This window comes from Notothenia rossii, assembly GCF_949606895.1.
Source record: "Notothenia rossii genome assembly, chromosome: 10".
Taxonomy (NCBI): Eukaryota; Metazoa; Chordata; class Actinopteri; order Perciformes; family Nototheniidae; genus Notothenia; species Notothenia rossii.
In genome coordinates this window covers 56,596,799-56,619,322 of record NC_136908.1, presented here as the reverse complement: position 1 = coordinate 56,619,322, position 22,524 = coordinate 56,596,799, and the positions used below count along the sequence as shown (strand labels likewise).

Sequence of the window (22,524 nt, the reverse complement as noted above, 5' to 3'; positions counted from 1 at the left end):
TGTGTTCCTCCGGTACTTTTCTTTGATTTATCCATAGTTCGCTCATCGAGCCGGGGGTCAGGTTATTCACCTGCAGGAAAAGGCGCTCGTGCGGGACCGTAGCAGGATGTGACGCATATTTTAGTTCACCTAATTAAAACCGTTTTGTTTTTTATTTATGTGTCACGGTATCACCTCAAAATACAAGATACGAAACATTTTCAACCATGCAACAAAATATAAATAGTCCTACAAATACTTTTATTTTATTTCATTCTTATCTTTGTCTAAGCTCAAGGGAGCCAGAGCAGAGGGCTTAAAGGGCCGCATGCGGGTTGCCGACCCCTGCGTTAAGCTAAGAAGATGCTAACAACAACAATGCAAATAGTGAGTTTGGTAGAAATATACTGTATAAACTGTGTATATACTTTGTAAAGTTAAGATGATGCCATATTTATTGAAGATTTTACATTATCAATATTCCCCAAAATTATTCAAAAGCATATTCTTCCAAACTCCTTGGGAAGCGGCGCTGTGGAAGAGCAGAGTGGCGAGTGAGAGGCGAGCTGTCATCTTCCCTTTACAAGCTTCAAAAATGCCTGTAGCTAATGAGATTGAATATAACAATCAAAAATAACAAAATATACACAGCTAGATCAGATCGCGTTTTAGATGCGACTTTAGAGTAGAGGGGAATTATTGAAACAGAATTTGTACAGTGTTCCGGGCATCCGCCGCTGCGAAAATATGGGGCAGGGCTGAAAAGTGGTGGGGGCCAATGGCACCCTGGCCCCCCCGGTTCCGACACCCTTGTTGTAACCTCAACATGCAGAGGCACACATTCTGTATTCTGGGAACATACAGCAATATATGCAATCAATGGAGCAGGGTTATTAATCCAGAAACAAATGCTGGCTTCCTGTCCATTTTAGAGTTCATTTTAAGATGTTATTGTTTGTTTTTAGATCGCTTAATGGGCTGGCCCCTCAGTACATCTCCGACCTCCTACAGGTGTACACCCCCTTCAAGGGCTTTGAGGTCGGCTGATCAGCTGCTGCTGGTATAGTCCCTAAAACAAAGAGAAAGACCAGGGGAGACCGAGCCTTCTCAGCGGTAGCCCCCAGGCTCTGGAACGACCTGCCCCCCCATGTGAAATTGTCGCCCACCCTTCAAACTTTTAAGTCCCGCCTGAAGACCCACCTCTTTTCCCTCGCTTTCGAGTCAGTTTGAGCTATGTTTTATCGATTTGTATGCTTTTATTTGTCTGTCCATAACCCTTATGTGCCTTTTATATATTCTTATGTGTGCCTTTTATAAATTATTGTAATATTATATTTTATTATAATGTTATGTGGCTGTGAAGCACTTCGGTAAACGCTCTGTTTTTAATATGTGCTATATAAATAAAGTGGATTGGATTGGATGGTTTATTTTCACACTGTGGTTTTAATGTATTTATTTCAATAACTTTTTTGAGCTTGTGTTTAGCTTCATTTCTATCTCATTGAACATATGTGAACTGGTTCAGCTGATAAGGCTGGTTATGAATCAAGAGGAGGAGGAGCAAACAGGGGGAGGGAAGTTGAAAGTGAAAGTATGAAGTCAGACTTGTCAGAGTGCCAGACACCATTTTACAGCTGGACGGAGCAGGAGGACAACAGGGTGAGTGTTAACACCAGGATCTGCTTTCTAACACATTATTTACTCTGTTTTACTGGATGTCAGAACATCAGCGCCTTAGAGTCAAAAGAGACTTCTACAAGTGGTGTGAACTGGTTTTATTTCCTGTTTTCTGATTCATCAAAGCAACATAACAGCGCAGTCAAAATGGGGAGCGGCCTGTCTGAAGTCTGACTGATTTAATGTATTTTGATTTTAAGTGTTCAACTTTCCTGTCTGTCCTGTTTTCCTGTAGTCGGCTCCCAGAACGCAGTGGAGGAAACAGGGGTGACTCTCTGCAGTCTTCCAGGGCCGAAGCAACAAACTTTGGGTTCAATAACCCACTTTTCAATAAGGCAGAAAGGCGAGCTCTTCTTTGGGAGGCCGTTGCATTTATTAAGGTCTTTGTTACAGGTCTAACTTTGAAGACACACGACAGACCTTTGCTGCTGTTTCATTCACTTCAAAAACACATACCACCGCTCGCTCACTCTCGCTTGCTCTACCATGCACACACATATGCTCTCTCTCTATCTCTCTCTCTTTCTCTCTCTCTCTCTCTCTCTCTCTCTCTCTGTCTCTGGGACAGCTGCCTGACTCTGCATGACCCTAATATCATAACACAAGTTTATTAATATGATGGTTATGATTGAAACAAGTGTGTTATTATAATGTGTGTTTGTGTGTGTCTCCAGTGTTACTGGTTTGTCTCTCAGACTGGAGAAGATGAGTGGTTTAAAAGATGAGGAAGAGGACACATCTTCAGTCTCCAGCTGTCAGTCTCTGAAGAGTGACTGGTCTAAAGATGTACCTCTAACCTTCAGTAATGAACCTGGACCCTCAGACACAAAGTAAGAGTTTCTGCTGTAACCTGACCTGAAGAGGATTCAGTTCTTATATAATCTAATATATTAAACTGTTCTTTAATAATATCATGTGTGCAGTATATTACAGAACAAAGGAAGCTATTTGAGGATATTTCAATATGCATTTATAGCATCATAGTATCAGTGGCATAAAAAGGTTTTAAATGACAAAAATATTGATAAATACTCACTAAAGACTAAATATATCGTCCAAAAAAGTATTGACTACTTGGGCATGTATTAATAATAGTGATAACCTGGTGAGCTGGTATTGTTTAGCATCAGCAGATACAACAGAGCTTTGTGAGATTACATGTAGAGTCAATGCAAAGACCCAGATCCGTGCCTGGCAACACCAATAAAGTGAAGATGTGAAATTCATGTCACCGGCGTATTCGTGCAGCGTGAAACATTTCATCTTGAGTGTGACGTTTGTGACAATCTGCCCATTGGTGAGAATCAGCTCCACTAATGTAAAGTGCTGTAAAGGCTGTGTTCATCTCCACAGAGGGAAGAGGAAGAGTCATGTTCCTGTGGAGGAGCAGCTGTCCAGCTGTGCTCCGTGTCAGGACGTCCTGAAGGATCCAGTCTCTACCAGCTGTGGACACTGGTTCTGCAGACAGTGCATCACCTCATACTGGGAGCAGAGACCTCCATCAGGAGGCCCCTCCTGTCCCCAGTGTGGAGAAAGATCCAGAACCAGAGCTGGCCTGCAGACAGCCAGTCAGACCAGCTCTGTGCGAGGTAAGAGGCCGAACACAGGCAGCGTTTCATTCCTCTTCCTGGTTCATTTGTTTTTGAATAGGTATACTGTTGTAGAGCACAGTAAGCTAGACCCTCCAGAAAAACGCGGGCTAAATTCCTTGATTATGCGATCAAACATGCAGGGTTTTTATGTGATTTTATGCGGTGAAATTGCGGGAAGTTGCGAAATATGCGGAAAGTTGCGGAATATGCTAAATATGCGGGGGGAAAGAATAACATTTTTTTTTAATATTGGGCTGTCTTATTTATTCTCTCTCACACACAAACTGCCACTAACGTTAAACCCCTTTACTATTCAATTAAACACATTCAATGTTTATTTATTGTAAAAGCAATTGGGCTTTTTTAATCTCACACACACACACACACACACACACACACACACACACACACACACACACACACACACACACACACACACACACACACACACACACACACACACACACACACACACACACACACACACACACACACACACACACACACACACACACACACACACACACACACACACACACACACTTCTCCGCCTCATTCTGTTTTCATTTACTCGTTCGTTATCTGACCAGCTTCAATCTTGGAGGCAACTCACTTCGTTTCTTGTAACCCTCGAGGGTTTTGGAGGTTGATGCCTCGGTGAACGTGAGTTGTTTGGCTTTCTTGTCCGCAGCAGCAGAAAGCATTTTCGAATGTTTGAATGAATCAAAGTGGGTCGTCCCCGTCGATTTTCTCTTATGCTCCAACACACAGTTGCACGGGGTGCAGAATAGTTTCCCCCCACTTTTTGCCCGGTCTTTAGTAGAAATGTTCGTCGGTAAATGAGATGGATTAGATTTTTTCATCTTGGTGTTTTCTCTCTCGTGTGAGCTCCACACGTTCACTCTATACAGTATTGTTTACATTCTGTGATGCGCGAGCTGATGACGTCACGTCAAGACGAGTTAACTTTTTTTCTTCTCAACTTTTGTGGAAAAATGCGGGGATTATGCGGCCTTTTGATAAATATGCGGCCTTTTAAAAATCTGCGCCATTTTGCTGATTATGCGGTAAATTCTGCGATCGCACAATCACGTTTTTCTGGAGGGTCTAGTAAGCTGTTTTATAAAACATTTAAACTCAGTCTTTTTTTGTTGTTTTATTGTTATAATTAGATTATCCGAGCATTTTCCTGATTCTTTCATGTTTTGTTCTCTTCCAGCAGATAGTGGTCTGCAGGAGGTTTTAGAGGAACATAGGATCAGTCTGAGGAGGAGATGTGAACGTGTGACTGAAGGAACTGATCAAAGTGAAACCCTCCTCAACAGGATCTTCACTGAGCTCTACATCACACAAGGCCTGAGTGAAGAGGTTAATACCCAACATGAGGTGAGGCAACTGGAGACAGCTTCCAAGAAGAAGCCCCTCCATGACACTCCAATCAAGTGCCAGGACATCTTTAAAGCCTCACCTGACCAACAGACTCTCATCAGAGCGGTCCTGACCAACGGAGTCGCTGGAGTTGGAAAAACCTTCTCAGTGCAGAAGTTCACTCTGGACTGGGCCGAGGGTTTGGAAAACCAAGATGTCAGTCTGGTGATCCCGCTCTCCTTCAGGGAGCTGAACCTGATCAAAGGTGAGCAGTACAGTCTTCTCAGGCTGCTCCATGTTTTCCATCCAACCTTACAGAAGGTCACAGCAGAGCAGCTGGCTGTCTGTAAAGTGCTGCTCATCTTTGACGGCCTGGATGAAAGCAGACTTTCTCTGGACTTCAGAAAAAATGAGGTTGTGTCTGATGTCTCTCAGCAGTCCTCAGTCAACGTGCTGCTGACAAACCTCATCAGGAGGAAGCTGCTTCCCTCGGCTCTCGTCTGGATAACTTCCAGACCTGCAGCAGCCAATCAGATCCCTCCTGAGTGTGTGGACAGGGTAACAGAAGTACGAGGCTTCACTGACGCCCAGAAGGAGGAGTACTTCAGGAGGAGATCGAGTGATGAAGATCTTTCCAGCAGAATCATCTCTCACATCAAGAGCTCCAGGAGCCTCCACATCATGTGTCAGATCCCAGTCTTCTGCTGGATCACTGCTGCAGTTCTGGACCACATGTTGACTACAGACCAGAGAGGAGAGCTGCCCCAGACCCTCACTGACATGTACTCACACTTCCTGCTGGTCCAGACCAAGAGGAAGAAGCAGAAGTATGAAGAGGGACATGAGACGAGTCCACGGCAGCTGACGAAGGCTGACAGGGAGCTTCTTCTGAAGCTGGGGAGGCTGGCGTTTGAACATCTGGAGAAAGGAGACATCATGTTCTACCAAGAAGACCTGGAGCGCTGTGGTCTTGATGCCACCGAGGCCTTGGTGCACTCAGGAGTTTGTACAGAGATCTTCAAAAGAGAGAGCGTGATCTTCCAGAAAACAGTCTACTGCTTTGTTCACCTGAGCATTCAGGAGTTTCTTGCTGCAGTCTACATGTTGCACTGTTACACCAACAGGAACACAGCGGTACTGAAGGACCTCCTGCAGGGAGACTGGGACGAAGACAGGGATGGCAGTGATGATGGTGACATTTTCCTGAAGGACGTCCTGCAGAGAGGCTGGCCCTATACAAACAGTGATCAGGATTACCCATCCCTGGATATCTTCCTGAAGAGAGCCATGGAGAAATCCCTCAGAAGTGAAAACGGCCACCTGGACCTGTTTGTCCGCTTTCTCCACGGCCTCTCTCTGGAGTCCAACCAGAGACTGTTAGGAGGCCTGCTGGGCTGCACAGACAACAGTCCAGCAATCATCCAGAGAGCCATCTACAACCTGAAGGAGATGAGCAGTTCTTCCTCTCCTGACAGGTGTATCAACATCTTCCACTGTCTGACAGAGATGAAGGAACACTCAGTACATCAGGAGATCACAGAGTTCCTGAAGTCAGAGAACAGATCAGAGAATGAACTCTCTGAGATCCACTGCTCTGCTCTGGCCTACATGCTGCAGATGTCAGAGGAGGTTCTGGATGAGTTGGACCTGATGAAGTACAACACATCAGATGAGGGAAGACGGAGACTGATTCCAGCTGTGAGGAACTGCAGGAAGGCCAAGTAAGTCCAGATGTGATTCCCTTTATAGACTAAAGTGGATCAGGAGTTTAATTATTCAAATAAACACTATAACATTTCTGCTGTTTAAATACTGAGAAAATAAAACCAACACTGTTCTTCTATTTATTTATAATAATAGTTAAATTGAAGCGTTTCTCTCTTCATATTGAGTGATGGAGGCGACATGTCAAACACATGAAGGACTTTAGAGGTTTCTCAGCATGTGATCACACCATACAGCAGGACTTACAGTTATCAGAGAAAGCAGTTATTATTACTTTCTAGCAGTGTTGTAGTCAAGTCACCAAATCACGAGTCCAAGTCACTCTCGAGTCACCACTCTTCGAGTCCAAGTCCGAGTCACCAAGGAGTGTCCGAGTCGAGTCCGAGTCGAGTCCGAGTCATCATTACCTATGTTCGAGTCCGAGTTCAAGTCCGAGTCACCTAAAAAGAGTCCAAGTCAAGTCCGAGTCACAAGTCTTCATGTATTATTAATCTTTGTGGATATATGTGTTGAAATGTAGCTGCTCCTTATTGCTTTAATCCTGTCATGTTATACTAATCTGTCTATTGAACTGCTGTGAAGCGAGTTTGGCTACAATTCTTTTAATAGGTGCTATACAAATATAAAGCTTATTACTATTATTATTATTATTGTAAATAACCTTTAATATGTCTAACTATATTTAAAATGAGTTACCTTTTAGAGAAGTGATTATATTTGTATGCCAATTTTTTCCTATGGTAAAGGTTTCGTTTTGCACTTTTATTTTGATAGTAATAAGATCGGGACTCTTATTTTGAAGGAACTTTTACCGGTTAAATTGGTTTACCGATAAAGATTAAGCCCCAGAAATCACATGGCTACTTAGCATGCAAAATGACATCATTCTGCATGTTAAGTAGCTGTGCTTTCGTGTTATTGCTGAATCTTTATATATTGAATAGATCACATTACTCTGATGATAGTGTTCAAGACAGCCTATATGTCTGAACTCGATCCTTAGAGTAATGTGTTACGGAGCCTTCTCTTCAATATTGTTTCCACATAACGAGCATTTTGCACTGCTTTTTTCCAATGTGGAAGCAGAATGTGTGAAAACATACAGCACGATGCAGGGTGTGTCTCTAGACATCTCTAGACTGGAATAGTGGGGCCCAGTGTTTTGTATATATAAGACTATGGACTACGACATTTAGGTTGACCGTTTATTGTACACGTTATGGCACACGCTGCCATGACAACACAACAACAACTAACTGTATCCGGTTCACACATCCCCAAACTACCGGTGCCATCTTATACCTCATTCACACCAACGCAACTCCGGTTCAAGCTCCGTGCTAGAGCTTTTCAGGTTCAGAACCGGTTCTTCGGTTTAGCTCCGGCTCTTTTCACACTGCCCAGAGTCCAACTGGTGCTGCGTCATCGTTTGCGTCATGACGTAACCGTTTGCGTGCCTGCTTCGTAAAGCCAAACCGCGCGGAAACCCCTCACAGCTGACACAGACAACAACAACAATGGCCGATTGTGCTCCAGCTTCCTCTGTACCTCCTCGGAAGACCAGATTCCCAGTAGGTAGCAGGTCTCTTCAGTGGACCACTGCTGCTTGTTAAGTTTCTCCATCGTTGTGTACAAACTGGATAAAACGCCGGCTTCTTGTTGTTGTTCAGGAGTTGATCTGCCCCTGCCCCTGCCCCCGCCTCGACGTAAGCGTGACGTATGCGGTGCTTTTGCTCTGGCCGGACAATTTTTTGGTGCTTGAAACGAAGCGGTTTCTGGAGCTAAGAGGCTGCTCCGCTGCGGTGTGAAGAGGAAAACCTCTTCACACCGCAACACCGAACCGGCCCTGAAACACCGTTGGTGTGAATGAGGTATTAAAGGCAAAGTCACACCTGATGTGACACATACATAACACCCAGTACGTGGACTCGCCTCGCAGGTGCACACGCCACGATAGAGGACATCAGACTCCAGAGAAAACATGCTCAAGTCCGAGTCCAAGTCGGAGCGTCGATGTACAAGTCGAGTCCGAGTCATCGTAGGGGGAAAAATTCACGAGTCCGAGTCCAGGACTCAAGTACTCGATCTCTGCTTTCTAGTAGTTTCTTTATCATTAAACAGACACGTTTTTTATCACAATATGTTAGAGTTTAAAATAAGATCTATATAATTTCCCACCAATAACAGAGTTATGTCTCAATGCCGATATACTGGGAACATCTGATGGTATTAAGTTGAACATATTGAAACTTTATTGGTTTGTTAATTGTGTGCGTTAAAAATGTTCAGATGCTCAGAGAAGCCAAAAAATCCTTCATCCATCATTCACATCCACATATTAATTAACATTTAAATATGTACATCTCTAATATTTTCAAGTGATTAATTTAATTTCTGTTTCTTTTGGTAACAGTCACTGACAGCATGAGCAAAGACATGTGATCAGATCACACTGACAACACATTAAACTCTATTATAATATATTATTATATATTATATTAAATGGACTAACAGCAAATGTCTATCAGAACATGTGAAATATGTTTTCATCGAATGCTTGATGTTAATATAATGTTTCCTTTTTCTAACACATGTTATAATATATGTTTTATTATAGACTTACTGGCTGTTGGCTCTCAGAGACTCACTGGGAAGTCGTGGCCTCAGCTCTGAAGTCTGACCCCTGCCATCTGAGAGATCTGGACCTGAGGGAGAACTATCTGAAGGATTCAGAAGTGAAGCTGCTGAGTTCTGGACTGAAGAGTCCAAACTGCAGACTGGAGACTCTCGGGTTAGTTCACTGACTGCAGTTCATATTGATCTGTTTGTGTTTATCATTTTCTGAATTTGAACAAATACAATGTTATTTTTATTTTTGCCATTTTTGCTAATGACTGAATATTGATCAGAGTAACAAAGAGAAGGGGAATGTGTGAGGGAGAGTGTTTGAGCTTCCACAGACTCACACTGTGCTCCATGAGTCAGTGGAGATGCTGTCATGACTGATGAGCTGTGAGGGAGATGAAGGAGTTGTTGGACTCTGATCAAAAGTTAAAGTTCCAGATTATCAGTGGATTGTTTCTGCATCATCTCTGACATTAAAACCCTGTTTGACTCTGAACAGATTATTAAACCTGGAGAGATTTCAAACAGGAACATTGTTTTCTAAAGTTTCATCATGTTTTCTTTATTCAGACTGTGGGACTGCAGTTTGTCAGAGATCAGCTGTTCTGCTCTGCTCTCAGCTCTGAAGTCCAACCCCTCCCATCTGAGACATCTGGACGTGAGTCTCAGCGTTCTGCAGGATTCAGGGGTGGAGCTACTGAGAGATCTTCTGGAGAGTCCAGACTGCAGACTGGAGACTCTCAGGTCAGTTCACTGACTCTCTGTTACCGCTGGAGATCTCACATGTTCACTTTGTAATTGAACCTCATTTATATTCATTAGTAACTCACATCCATAAAGTTGTAAACGTCCTTTTATTCATATTTAATTTTTAAGAGTAAGAAGTAAGAACTGCAGACATAAATGTTGACTGTTTCTTAAAGTAACTCTAATAGATGTTAGTTGTTAAAATGTAAATCTATGTATTTAATATTTAGTAAACGATAACGTCTGAATATAGGTAATCTGAAGTAATTTTAGTTTTACATGATAAAGTTAACTTTCTGAAGAAGACAGACTTTTCTGTTCCCATTCATTTAAATGTTGAGTAACATCTGATTGGATTATAAACTGATTTGTATCCTCATCATGTTTTCTTTATTCAGACTGGAGAGCTGCAGGTTGTCAGAGATCAGCTGTTCTTCTCTAATCTCAGCTCTGAAGTCCAACCCCTCCCATCTGAGAGATCTGAACCTGAGTCACAACGATCTGCAGGATTCAGGAGTGGAGCTGCTGAGAGATCTTATGGACAGTCCAGACTGCAGACTGGAGACCCTCAGGTCAGTAAGGGGTCTCTGCTGGTTCGGCAGTATTGTATGAAACACAGGGAGGTGTTTCTCTCACTGGGGAATCACAACAGATCAGTGATGTTACCCACTGACTGCAGGCTCTTTCATTCTTCCATCAACTATAGAAGTCCAGCTGAAAATGCAAAGCCACATTTAGTAAGTAATCAACTTTCCACCAGACATATGGGGTTTGACAGAAGAGTGGAAAAGGTAGTCTGTTTTTGATGGGATGTTTTTAGTTCCTTGACCAATGTCAGTCGTAGTGTTTGCAGAGAAGATATGATGGAATGTAAAGCATAAGATCAGTCAGGACTCTGAAGCTGACTAACTCAGAGAACAAACACTTATTTAAACTTGATCTATAACTGTTGGATTGTGTTCTTCCCTAAGGATCAGAGATGATGAGACGATCAGAGCCAAGATCCAGAAGACCTGTGAGTACTGAATATCCTCCATTCATCGAGATATGAAACTCTTTAATGGAGCATTTCCTCAGAGGAAAATAACACTCTTGTTTTTCTCTCTTCATCATTTTGGCTGTTTCTCTTCACAACAACTGTCTATCAAAACGGTGACGCGTTCACTGACACTCTGTAAAATATAAATTAACTCTAAAGAATAAAACACTTGAAAACATCAACATTATAACGAGTTTGTTACAGTATTATCATCAAAATATACTTGTGTAAAAGTAGAAGTACTCAGATCTTGTACTTGAGTAAAAGTAGAAGTACCAGAATGTAGGAATACAGTAAAAGTTATGCATTCAAAATGTTAGTCAAGTAAAATTAGAAAAGTATTATCATCAAAGTATAGTTAACGCAGCGACAGTACAAGTAGTCATTGTGCAGATTGGTCCATTTCAGAATAATATATATGATATTTTTTATAATGATTGATCATGAAAGTGTTCTCAAAGCTGGTAAAGGTGCAGCTAGTTTGAATGACTTTGTATACTGCAGGGTAGCTTGTGGATTTACTCCAGGTGGAACTAAAGTCTGATTTAACACTTGATTATATTTCACATCATTCATCCACATCTGTGAAGTAACTAAAGGTATTAAATACATGTAGTGGAGTAGAAGTACATAATTTACCTCTGAACTGTAGTGGATTGGAAGTACAAACTAGCATAAAATGGAAATACTCGGGTAAAGTACAAGTACCTCAACATTGTACTGAAGTACAGTGCTTGAGTAAAGGTACTTAGTTACTCTCCTGATCTGTAAAGCTCTCCCAACATATGCAGGTTAGCATGCGGCAGCTTCTATGTGCTGGGGACCCGTACTGTACATTTCTATCATCAAACTTTGGGCTCCTCAACATTTGTGGGTTCACAGCAGGACTCTCTGAGCTGCAGACACATTCTTTCTGTGACTTTGTTCCAGATACTTGGAGCATAATAACTGAAGCTGTTTCTCCATGTTCAGGAAATCCCATCCCCAGAGTCCTGCGGCAGGAAGCGGTCCTTCTCTCCAAGAACTCATGGACCCTGCAAGCTGGTCCAGAACCAGAGTCCCAGTGAGGAGTCCAACCAGTCGACCTCTCAAAGTTAAACTACACTACACAATTATTAAAGATCATGTTTAAAGTTAAAAAAGGATGCTTTCAGACTGTATTCATAGGTGCAATAGGGAAAGTGCAATATTTGATTTATGTATGTGCAATAGGGATATATGCAATAGGGAAAGTTATGTACCTGTATGTTTCTTGTTGTTTCTTTGCCATGTGATATGTGATCTCTGTTCTGTATCTATGACTGATTGTCCTAAATGTTTTATGTTTATTATCTCGATGCCCAAGACAAATTTCTCCTAAGGGAGACAATAAAGCTCTATCTAATCTAATGTCCAGCACATGTTTCGTCGTGAAAAAAGAGCATAGAGATTTTCTGCATTTCCTGTGGTATCGCAATGACAATCTTGACAGCGACATTGTTGAGTACAGAATGCGCGTACACGTCTTTGGAAACAGCCCTTCCCGTTGCCATCTATGGGTTGAGGAGAGCAGCGAGAGAAGAAGAAAACGACTTCGGCAGCGATGCAAGAAGGTTGGTCGAAAGAGAGTTCTACGTTGATGACTTGTTAAAGTCCTGCCCCACTGAGGGAGAAGCTATCTGTCCTCAAGCGTGCTCAAGAAATGCTTGCTGTTTCCAACCTTCGGCTGCATAAAGTGGCCTCTAACCGACAAGCCGTCATCGATGCTTTCAGCCCTGAAGATCGGGCCAAAGACATCCAAGAGCGCAATCTCTTCAGCTACGATATGCCCCTGCAACGGACTCTAGGGGTGACATGGAGCATAACAGCAGATACGTTCATGTTCCAAGTTGCTGCTGAACGGAAACCCTTCACCCGGCGAGGAGTGCTTTCAACCGTGAATAGTATTTACGACCCCCTTGGTTTCCTTACCCCAGTAACTATACAGGGAAGGCTACTCCTCAGAGAACTCTCCATACAAGCTGAAGCATGGGATTCTCCCGTTCCAAAAGGCATGGAAGCAGATTGGGACAGATGGAGGGAGTCTCTTCAAGACCTTAAAGACCTCAAAATACCAAGGGCGTACACGTCTACCTCGAGCCCTAATGCTCAGCTCAGAGAACTATGCATCTTTGCGGATGCATCAGTGAAGGCAGTTTCAGTGGTGGCATACTTTAAAGTAAGCAACAACGCCGGGTGAGTAGAAGTCGGCGTCGGTTTCGTCTTCGGAAAGGCCAGACTAGCTCCAAAACCAGACCTTTCTATACCTCGGTTGGAGCTTTGCACGGCAGTTCTCACAGTCGAGATAGCTAACATGATAGTGGAAGAAATGGATCTGAAGTTTGACAGCATCGAGTACTACACCGACAGTAAGGTGGTACCTGGCTACATCCATTATCAATCCAGGAGGTCCTACGTTTAGGTGAACAACAGAGTTCAGCAAATCCGTCAGTCCTCAGCTCCAGAACAGTGGCAGTATGTGCCCACCGATCATAACCTGGCAGGGGCGCCGTAAGGTGGTGAAAAGTTAGGACGATTCTAAGAGCCCCAGGGACAGGGGCCCCAAACATTTTTAGAACATTAAGAAAAAATGTTTAAGTAACCTTTCATCAATCATCAACAATTAACATTAAGATAACGTTACATTGATAATGTGATCACTAAACTTACGATTCATTTCACTTTTTTTCTTCCAAAAGTTAATTATCCAAAGCCTCTGAACACCCCCCTCTATTTACATGTAATGGTTTGGTCATGCCACCAAACGCTTTCTGGCAGAGAGTGAGAGCATGTGAGGAGGGATGCTAGTACTTACGTGTGTACGATGTCTCAACGACTAACAAAGTCAGGCTTTCAAAAAAGAAAAGAAAGGAGAGAAAGACAAGAGAGAGGGACTAAAGAGCGACAGTATGTCACCCAGTTTTTCAAAAGAAAAGGTGGGTGTGGTCCATGAGTGGTGGAAATTAGTCTGTTAGCTAAGCTTAGTCCATTGTAAATAATAATTGTAATGTTTTGCCGACATTAAGTACTGTTAATATCTTCACAGAAAATGCTGATGTTTTTAATTTCACTGCTCTTTTAGCTGACATTTAACTACATTACATGTTACTTGTTAGTAAATGCAGGTACGTTTTTAGCAGCTATTCTTACTAAATCAGTTGTCCCTCCCCCTGGTGCCAGGACCAACAGATCCATATTTAGGCTCAGCAGCCCTGTCCCCCCATAATGCTTTGCAGTCTTGCCATGCTGTCCATTGAAAGCCAGTTGGCTAGAAAGCTTGACTTCAAGGACTTGATCAGTGACTTTGCCTGTAAGAAGGCTAGGCGCTGGGCTCTTGGTGAGTAAGGCTGAGCAAGGGCTCATAATAACTGTTAAAGGGCAAGGCTATGGTAACGATATTGGATCACTACACACAAGACACATGATGAGAAAAAGACTGAGAACAGGTAATAGGCTCTGATTTAACATCACCCATGGGCGTCGCGGCCATTATATGAGGGTGGGACAAGTCCCCCCAACTTTTTGAAATTATTAGTTTAGACCCCCCCACTTTTACCATGTGGAAAGTCTGTGAATCGGTCTATCCACTCGCAGCACTTTGTAGAGCGCTGTGTCAGTGCTTCACTATCAAATCCATTCCACTTGCTTATTGAGAGAGTGCCCAAATCAATGAAACTCCGTACCGTTTTTACTGCTGCTTTGTACCAAGGCAGATTATCACATAGCGCGCGCATGTTCAAGGAGTGTTGTCAAAGTTGGACAGCTCAGATCTGTTGTATGAAGCGATGCCGGTAGCGGAGGTAAGGCACACACACCAAATGTTCAGGACATTGTTAATACAGCGAAAATCAAAGCTGACGATCTCTTGGTTTGATATTTTTTCTCCCCCAGACAACATGGACATAAGAAAAAAAAATTCAAAGAAGAGGAAAGTAAGTCTTCAGCTAGTAGCAGTTAATCAGTTAACAGTGATGGCGGCGGCAAAAGCGTCTCACTTCTGGAGAGGAGTTTCGTCTTTATGTCGTGATAGAGAGATACAAATACTGAATAGTTTAGATGAGAAAAGACATCGAAATGCCAGGTTACTAGTATTTATCATGTAAACAGGGAACATGAATAACCAGATCTCTCTGTGCTCATGTAAACACCATGATGTCCAGTGTTTCCCCTACCATTGTCTTGGCCGGGCGCTGCGCCCTGCCAACGGAGCCCCGCGCCCTGCCTGAAATTCAAGGTGTTTTTTTTTTTTTTTTATTTAGAAAAAAAAAAAAAAAAAAGCACCAAATTGCAACTGAAGTAATCTATCTACGGTCACTTTTCACATTGAACATGTGCTCTTTTATTAAATAAACTAAACGCCTATGTTATTTATCCAATGTATGTGCATGTTTCAGTGTCCACTGCTTTGCGTATTCACATTCTCCCTCCGCTGTTTCTGAAGGGCAGGGCTCCGCTCCCCCCCCCCCCCCCCCACACACACACAGGAACGCAACAACGAACGTAGCGTGCGCATTCTAAAAATAGCAGGTACCGCGGTTTTGAACAGTATTGAATTTGACAGAAAACAACATTGAAACGCCAGCAGAAGAATAGTTTAATGAGTTGGGTGAAAAAAAAGACAGGAGATGTGAGTTGGTTTATTCAGTAAATTAGCTCAGGATAATTGGATGTTCTGTCTACACCTGTTGATGTGAGGCTAATGCAGGATTTGCTAGCTTGATGCTACCGGAATTTAGCGGCAGTGACTCAACAAATTTCCTCTTAAAATGTATCGTCAGCAATGTATGACAAGCAGACTGCTTGTTTAATGTTAGACTCACACCAATAGCTCAATATGATCATAACACGATTGCTTTCATATCAGAGATCAGATGAGGTGGAGCTGCCTCCAGCAATAGAGGATGAGGCAGAGAGAAGCAGCAGCAGCACAGGGTTGCAGCAGGTATGTTATATGCTGTAGTCAGCTGATTTAAATGTATCAATGAAAGGAAGAAGTGTAGGCTACATGATAAGAAGGGAAAACAGTTTGAATAAAACACTGTACTTTTTTACTTTTTAATGTAAGAATACTTTGTTACTGTACTTAAGTATAATTTTCAAATATCGTGACAAGCAGCACAAGTCCGGTCACAGGATGACAGGATTCGACCAAACTTGGCTGTCAAAGAGTAAATACTCCTCCTGGCTCTACAAGACAGAATTAGGTAAACAAATATACCAATAAATGAAACGCAGAGTACATAAAGAATGAATCGGAATTATAACAAATTTCTGTTTTGGTTTTAGGAATGTTCTGCCGGATATGTAGGCAACACAAACAGGGGGTTGTGAGAGGGAGCCAGACCCGGGTCTTTATAGAGTCACCCTGCCAGTCCTACAGAAAGGACAAACTTGATGTTCATATGGCATCTGAGCATCACAAAATAGCCTGTCAGCGCCAGTCGGGTTTGACATCAGGTACAAATGATATATATATATGCTATTTAGATTATAATTGTCTCAATAACAGACAGACAGAATTGTGCTCCTTGATAATGATGATACATTTCATTTCAGGCAACACCGTCCTTGCGTCATTTGAGCCAACAGTTATCCTGGAGCACGAGGCTGTGGTGGGGGCATTCAAGTGCTTATATTGGCTCATCAAGCATGAAATAGCCCACCACACAAACTATCCAGCCTTGCTGGAACTGGCTAATCTTTTGGGCTGCACCTATTTCGACAAGCTTCATGTATGCTTATTTTTTATTAAGTTAAAAATATGTTTTGTATTTTTTTGTTAGTTTTAACAGATCGTTATATTGACAATTATTTGTATGTTTTTATGGCATAATAGTACATTAGTTTAATAATTAATATGCATTTAAATGTCCAGCATCTTTAAATGTAACATTTTCCAACTATTTTTCAGATTGGCCAAAAAACCAACTACAGATCTCATCGAATAATCGATGAGATGCTAGAAATTCTTGCAACAGTGGTTGAGCAGCCCATATTAAGGGCCATTGCTCAGTCAAAAGCGATTGGACTGGAAATAGATAAGACCACAGATGTTTCTGTGTGCAGACAAATGGACATCCATGTCAGGTAAGCGTAATCAAAGTGTAACATTTCATCGACTAATAACATTTCAATACATAGTTAATTAATAGGGGATAATTTAAATGTATATATGAAATGTTGTCATATGGACATAGATACTTGGACCAAGAGGGGAAGCTCTGGAGCCAATTCCTGGATCTGATCTGCCTGACTGACGGTAAAGCAGATGCTATAGTGTTGGCTTTAAAAAACATTATTCAGATGAAGGGCATCCCTGTACATCTAATCTTTGGACTAGGAACTGACAGCGCTGCAGTTATGACAGGTAGGTCAAACAGGGTTTTTGTATTCAATTAAACTGGATTTTGAATATTTCTTTCTTGTTAAATTCATTAACAAATGTATTCAATAGGAAAACACAATGGGGTTGCAAAACAGCTGTCCAACGAATGGCCATGGCTCCTCAGTGTCCATTGTGCTGCACATAGGCTGGCTTTAGCCTGTAAGGACGCATCAGAAGATGTGCCTTACATGGCAACATTCAGAGACCATTTAGAACAGCTCCACCTGTACTTCAGGAATAGTGCAAACCGCTCTGCTTCTCTGAAGGCAGCTGCAGAGGTTCTCGGTGTGTGTGAGCTGAAAGTGAAGGTAAATATTTTAAACCTCAAATAAATTGAGATTTTAATATTTATACTAACAACTGTTTTATCTGTCATTATTAGCAAGTAAAGGACACACGGTGGCTCTCTCAACATGAGGCTGTAAAAAACCTCAGTAAGAATATCTCTGCTGTACTGGGAGCCTTGGCAGAGGAAGTGGAGATCCGTAAATGTCCTACTGCTAAGGGACTCTACTCATTCCTTGCCACCTATCGCTTCATTGCCGCCCTTCACCTGCAAGCTGATGTGCTTCCGCACCTGGCACGTCTCTCTAAGCTTTTTCAAAGGGAGGACGTCATGTTCCTGGCAATCAAAGAGCAGGTGTTTTTACTAACCCAAATCATCTGCTATATTTTAAATTCATTTTGATTTTGCAAAACATAGGTTACCCCAATTTATCTTTTCATCTGAGTCAATTTGGTTAATTTCCTAGGTCCCTGTCACACTGGCATTGATAAAGGGCATAAAAGATTCTGGGGGTCATCAACCGGGTTCACACTTGGCCAGACTACATCAAAGTCTTGATGACCCTTTGGGACTGGGTGCATTCAGCATCTCTGCCGAACAGGAGAGAGGAAGAAGAGGCCAGGATAATACAGGGGGCAGACAGCAGTATTGGCAAAGATTTCAATCACAGGTATGATTATGTAGCTTTTGGCTGACATCATTGATGTAACTTAAATTTAGACTGAAGAGTTTACTGACATTTTTCCCCCACTGTTTGATGAGGTGATGGATCCGTATTTGGATGGCCTGATTGCCCATCTTGAGAGGCGGTTCAGTGAGGTTGGAGTCTTGGCTGCTTTTGGAATACTGGGTCCACAATCAACTACACTCCCCAATGACATTACACACACACACCTGAGGACACTGGTGGGGAAGTTTTTTTCCGATGTCGATTTCGACACAGTCCTTGAGGAATGGGCTTCTTTCAAGGAACAAGTCGTCTCTGGTCCTCTGAAGGTAACTTTAAAATGTAACATTCTCACATGACATTATCATGAGCAATGCAGTGTGTTAATCAAATGAACCTTTTCAGAACAAGACACAGCTGGACATATTGTCAGACCTGTCCTCAAAATATGAGGAGTTTGGGGTCCTGTACCCAACCATTAGTCAGCTGGCTGCCATTGCCCTCACTGTCCCTGTCAGCAGTGTAAATTGCGAAAGGGACTTCTCCACCCTGAATAGGGTAAGAAATACCTCTCACAATGGCATTTGGCGTTTTAAGTTATCAGTATTTTTTATCACTTTTAAAGCTTAACATTGAATTTATTTGCAGGTCAAGACAAACATCCGCAACAGGCTGCAGGGGGACCATCTTGCAGCCTGCATGCGGATCTCAATAAATGGGCCAGAGGTGTCGGACTTCCCATACCAGGAGGCACTGGAAACCTTCTTCAGAAAACCCAGGAAGATCCACTGTAGCAAAAATAAGTGCTCACTGTGTGGATAAACACAGTGTGCCAGGATGTTGCAAAGAGTTTGTACTGATGTTGTGTTAATAAAAATAATACGATATTACGACGGCTTCATGTGCTTAAATTACATTAATAGATGTTTCCCAAAAAAAATGTGGGTACCCCCCCGTTGGGGCCAGCACCCTGCCAAGGCAGTAAACCTAGGGGAAACATTGATGTCCATGTAGATATGCAGTCAGTGTGTTTGACTGGAGCCTCAGTTCAATAAGAGATTATTTTCTGAGTTCTTTAACTTCGGTACTCTCTCTCAAAATGGTAATGTGCATTATGTTTTAATTATACTTCTTATCATTCAGAAGCTTTTTGTGTGTGTTTATTTTTTACTGAGTGCTTAAAGGCAATTTCCATCCCAGTATTCAGTTAACTTTATTTTCTGTGCACATTACATAGACTAGCTAATATTCTACCTACTGTAGGGCTTTGAGTCTTCAAAATGTCCAATATCACAGACTGGGACTTACTTTAGAGTCAGTTGTATTTACATGACTTGTTATGATTCAATGTAAAAGAGTATACTGCTCAATAAATAATGATCACTTCACCACCTCTCTTGACATCGAGGCACTTGAGAGTGAGTCAGAGGCAGAACACAGGGACAGTGGAGAGAGGTCCATTGCTGAGGTGAGTGATGAAAGAGAAATGACAGGATTCACAAATGTATTTTGCGATTTATATATAAATGACTCTCCACAACAATATCTCTCATTGCACTCACAAATATTTATTGTTGTATATAAATGTACAAAAAATGGGCATTGAAACTGCTTTTTATTCATTCAAAGACGGCTCTGAATTAATAATCAAATCTATTTCCTTTCTTTACTACTGGATGAAATTACAAAATGTACCCATCATTTTCCTCATGCTAGTACAGCCACATAAAAGTATCAAACCACCCAAATGCAACAGAATACAGGAAATCTATTTTTTTTTTCGTGGTGGGGGACCCCCACACCCCCCGTTAAAAATGTCCACCCCACATTCAGGATGCTTCCTACGCCCATGCCACCACCATCAGGCCTTTTCACTTCCATTTCCGTTTTGTTGTCCATTTACACTTTAATACCCGCTTATTTTGTAGTTGGTATGTATATTTAATAAAAAAATCTGCTGCTTATGTTATTTTTTTTTGTTATAGCATTTTATAAATGATAATATTGGTGTTAATGTTCACTTTATTTTAATTTAAGAGGTCATGTATATTTAAGTTATATTTATTTTTGATTTATGAATGTCCCATTCAAAAATGATATTAAAAAGGCATGTACGATGTACACCATAAAAGATGACTATTGAGATCTATTGTCAGGAATGTAAGTGTTATATCAAATAGTGAATTCTACTGCAGCAGAATGTTGCAGTAGAATTTGCAGTCCGCACAGTAGTGATGTTACGTATTGCGCCGAGGCTTCGGAGCGTGTGTCGAGTAATCACCGAAGCTTTTTCTGAACCTTGTATCGAGGCTTGTATCGTTTTGGGCCAGTGACGTCATCGAGGACAAACGAAGCCTCGCTGCCTGTCGATACCACGTGACAGCTTCAGGAAGCGATTCAGATCGGTTGAACCGTTGAACCATGGTTGAACCACAACGCTCATAATACTCCTGTACCCGGGCCCGCTGGTGACACGATGGAATTAAAGGAGCTCAGAACCTCACTCATATGGAGGTCGGAACATGTCATAAGTATAAATAGATACAAGCATAAATAAATGTAGGAATAAAAACATGACTGAATAAATACAGGAATAAATATGTTACAGTGTTTTCAGGGAGATTCAGCGTGTGTGCTGTGGCTCAGCTGGAAAGCAGTTGACTCACGACCGCAGTGTCCCTGGTTCAACGACTTGTCAATACGTCTTTTTTTTTGTTTATAAAAGCTACAGCTAAATGAGATAATGTAGTTAATAAATGTATTATTTGATATGGTTTAGCCTTTCTCAGGCTACAACATGGTTAAGTTTATGAATATTAGTAAGGAATACAAATCCCTCTTTGCAATGTTTACCAGCCTCCTTAGGCTTTTCAATCACAATCAACTGGAATAAAAACAATATTGTTAACATGAACATAATGTTCGTTGTTTAGAGTTATTCTAAGGCTTTACTCATTGGGAACTCGGTATGAGATAGAGCTCTGTTGATATGTCCAATCTGCCTGTTTTACACACTTTGACCAACAGGGGGTTTGTGTTCAGATGAAGCCCATGATGAAGCGTCATGAGATGAACCCTTTTGCGAACCAATTGGATGGAAATCTTCAAAGCTTCATAAGGCTTCATCTCGCCATCACTACTGCACAGTGTTATATTGTCACCGCTCAGTGTCAGTAAACACTATGCAGTTAGTACTACAAGATATGTGCAAGCCTGTACAGGTAGAGTTATTTAAAGCATAAATGAGTGGGTTGGGTTCTGGAGGTGTGGTTCCAGCAATTGTGCTTGGTTGGCGTGGCCTTTGCCTGGTGGTTGGGCCCAATGTGATATCTTTTCATGAGGCCCAAAATCCCTGGCGGCGCCCCTGGATGTTTGTAGTGAGTTTGGTAGTAACAAGCTGTATAATAGTGATTGAATATTATTGTATTCTCTTTTTTCGGAGTTGCACTTTGCAGACGGTCCCTGAGCACTCGTTTCTTCTCCGGCTGCAGAGAGACCAATGTAATGTGTCCAGCTCGGAGGACGGCGCGTATTGGCTTTTTAAAAAAATATAAATGTGATTGTAGTTCGTTGTCAACCTTACCACGGTACTTAGGAGACGTCATTTGTGTCTGAATAACGTTTTGTTCATAGTTATTGATCCGTGAAATCAGAATCTCCCAATATCGTTCCAACTTTACTGAACTAAGCCAGAAGACCGTCTCATTTCGTAGACCGCTTTGTTTGCTGTTCCTTCACTTTATTTTTATATTTACATTTTATATACATTTATTTTGGACGAAAACTTAGCGTGAGGAAAGGCAAGTGTGGCGTGAGTGCGTGAGATATGGTTAATTGCTTGACTCTCACGCTGCGTGAGTGTTGGCAGCCCTGATTTACCTCTGAATTGTAATGGAGTAGAAGTACAAAGTAAGTAGCAACAAATATAAATACTCAAGTGAAGAACAATTATCTCAACATTATACTGAAGTACAGTACTAAATGTACTTAGTTACTTTACACCACTGAGTAGAAGTACAACATACAGAAATAAAGGTAGTACCCAGACGCTAACACAAGTGTGGTATTAGGGCAGCTGAAAGAGGTAGGCCATTTTTGAAATTGTCCACAGAGAGGCGCTGTTGCTCCGCACTAAAACCTCCTTCACTTCAACCGGGAGACAGCGTCCACACACCGGCCTACCTGAGGAGCGTCCACCTGCTCGGCTCTGTTCCCCCCTCTACTCAGGTAGGCATCAGTATTCAGCGGATAAACCATTTCCATTACTGTGTTCAAATGGTGAATGCACCGATTAGAGAGAATGTCAATTAATGCTTAATCAGTTTGAAGACATGGCTGCTGCTCTGGCGTCTCTCTTTCGCCTCGAGCTCGGCTAAAAGTCTGCCATAGCCTAATGCCAATCACCGGGCACCC

The 22,524-nt window shown here is 42.0% G+C and overlaps 2 protein-coding genes across 4 annotated transcripts; both read left to right on the top strand.

Annotated features, from left to right (window-relative positions):
• The first annotated feature begins 1,555 nt into the window (after positions 1-1,555).
• Positions 1,556-12,124, top strand: LOC307021238 (protein NLRC3-like). Of its 2 annotated transcripts, XM_079653180.1 has the most exons (10): positions 1,625-1,641; positions 1,895-2,039; positions 2,334-2,489; positions 3,013-3,248; positions 4,471-6,340; positions 8,962-9,135; positions 9,540-9,713; positions 10,115-10,288; positions 10,688-10,731; positions 11,728-12,124. In XM_079653180.1, coding segments are annotated over exons 3-10 (2,799 nt in total). In that variant the 5' UTR covers positions 1,625-1,641; positions 1,895-2,039; positions 2,334-2,364; the 3' UTR covers positions 11,730-12,124. The 2 variants fall into 2 exon arrangements, 1 of the variants encoding a protein (XP_079509306.1); XR_013803109.1 differs by lacking the exon at positions 1,895-2,039 and having other exon boundaries at positions 1,556-1,641; positions 9,590-9,713; positions 10,115-10,731.
• A 3,187-nt stretch (positions 12,125-15,311) lies between these two features.
• LOC307022087 (zinc finger protein 862-like) lies at positions 15,312-19,001 on the top strand. 2 transcript variants are annotated; one of them, XM_079654660.1, is made up of 12 exons: positions 15,312-15,715; positions 15,890-15,977; positions 16,060-16,230; positions 16,330-16,505; positions 16,685-16,860; positions 16,971-17,140; positions 17,228-17,466; positions 17,541-17,798; positions 17,911-18,114; positions 18,207-18,440; positions 18,517-18,669; positions 18,760-19,001. In XM_079654660.1, the coding sequence occupies exons 1-12, from the start codon at positions 15,608-15,610 to the stop codon at positions 18,931-18,933; spliced, it is 2,151 nt and encodes a 716-aa protein (XP_079510786.1). In that variant the 5' UTR covers positions 15,312-15,607; the 3' UTR covers positions 18,934-19,001. The 2 variants fall into 2 exon arrangements, with proteins under 2 accessions (XP_079510786.1, XP_079510785.1); XM_079654659.1 differs by having other exon boundaries at positions 15,350-15,400; positions 15,638-15,715; positions 16,060-16,505.
• The last annotated feature ends 3,523 nt before the right edge of the window (positions 19,002-22,524 follow it).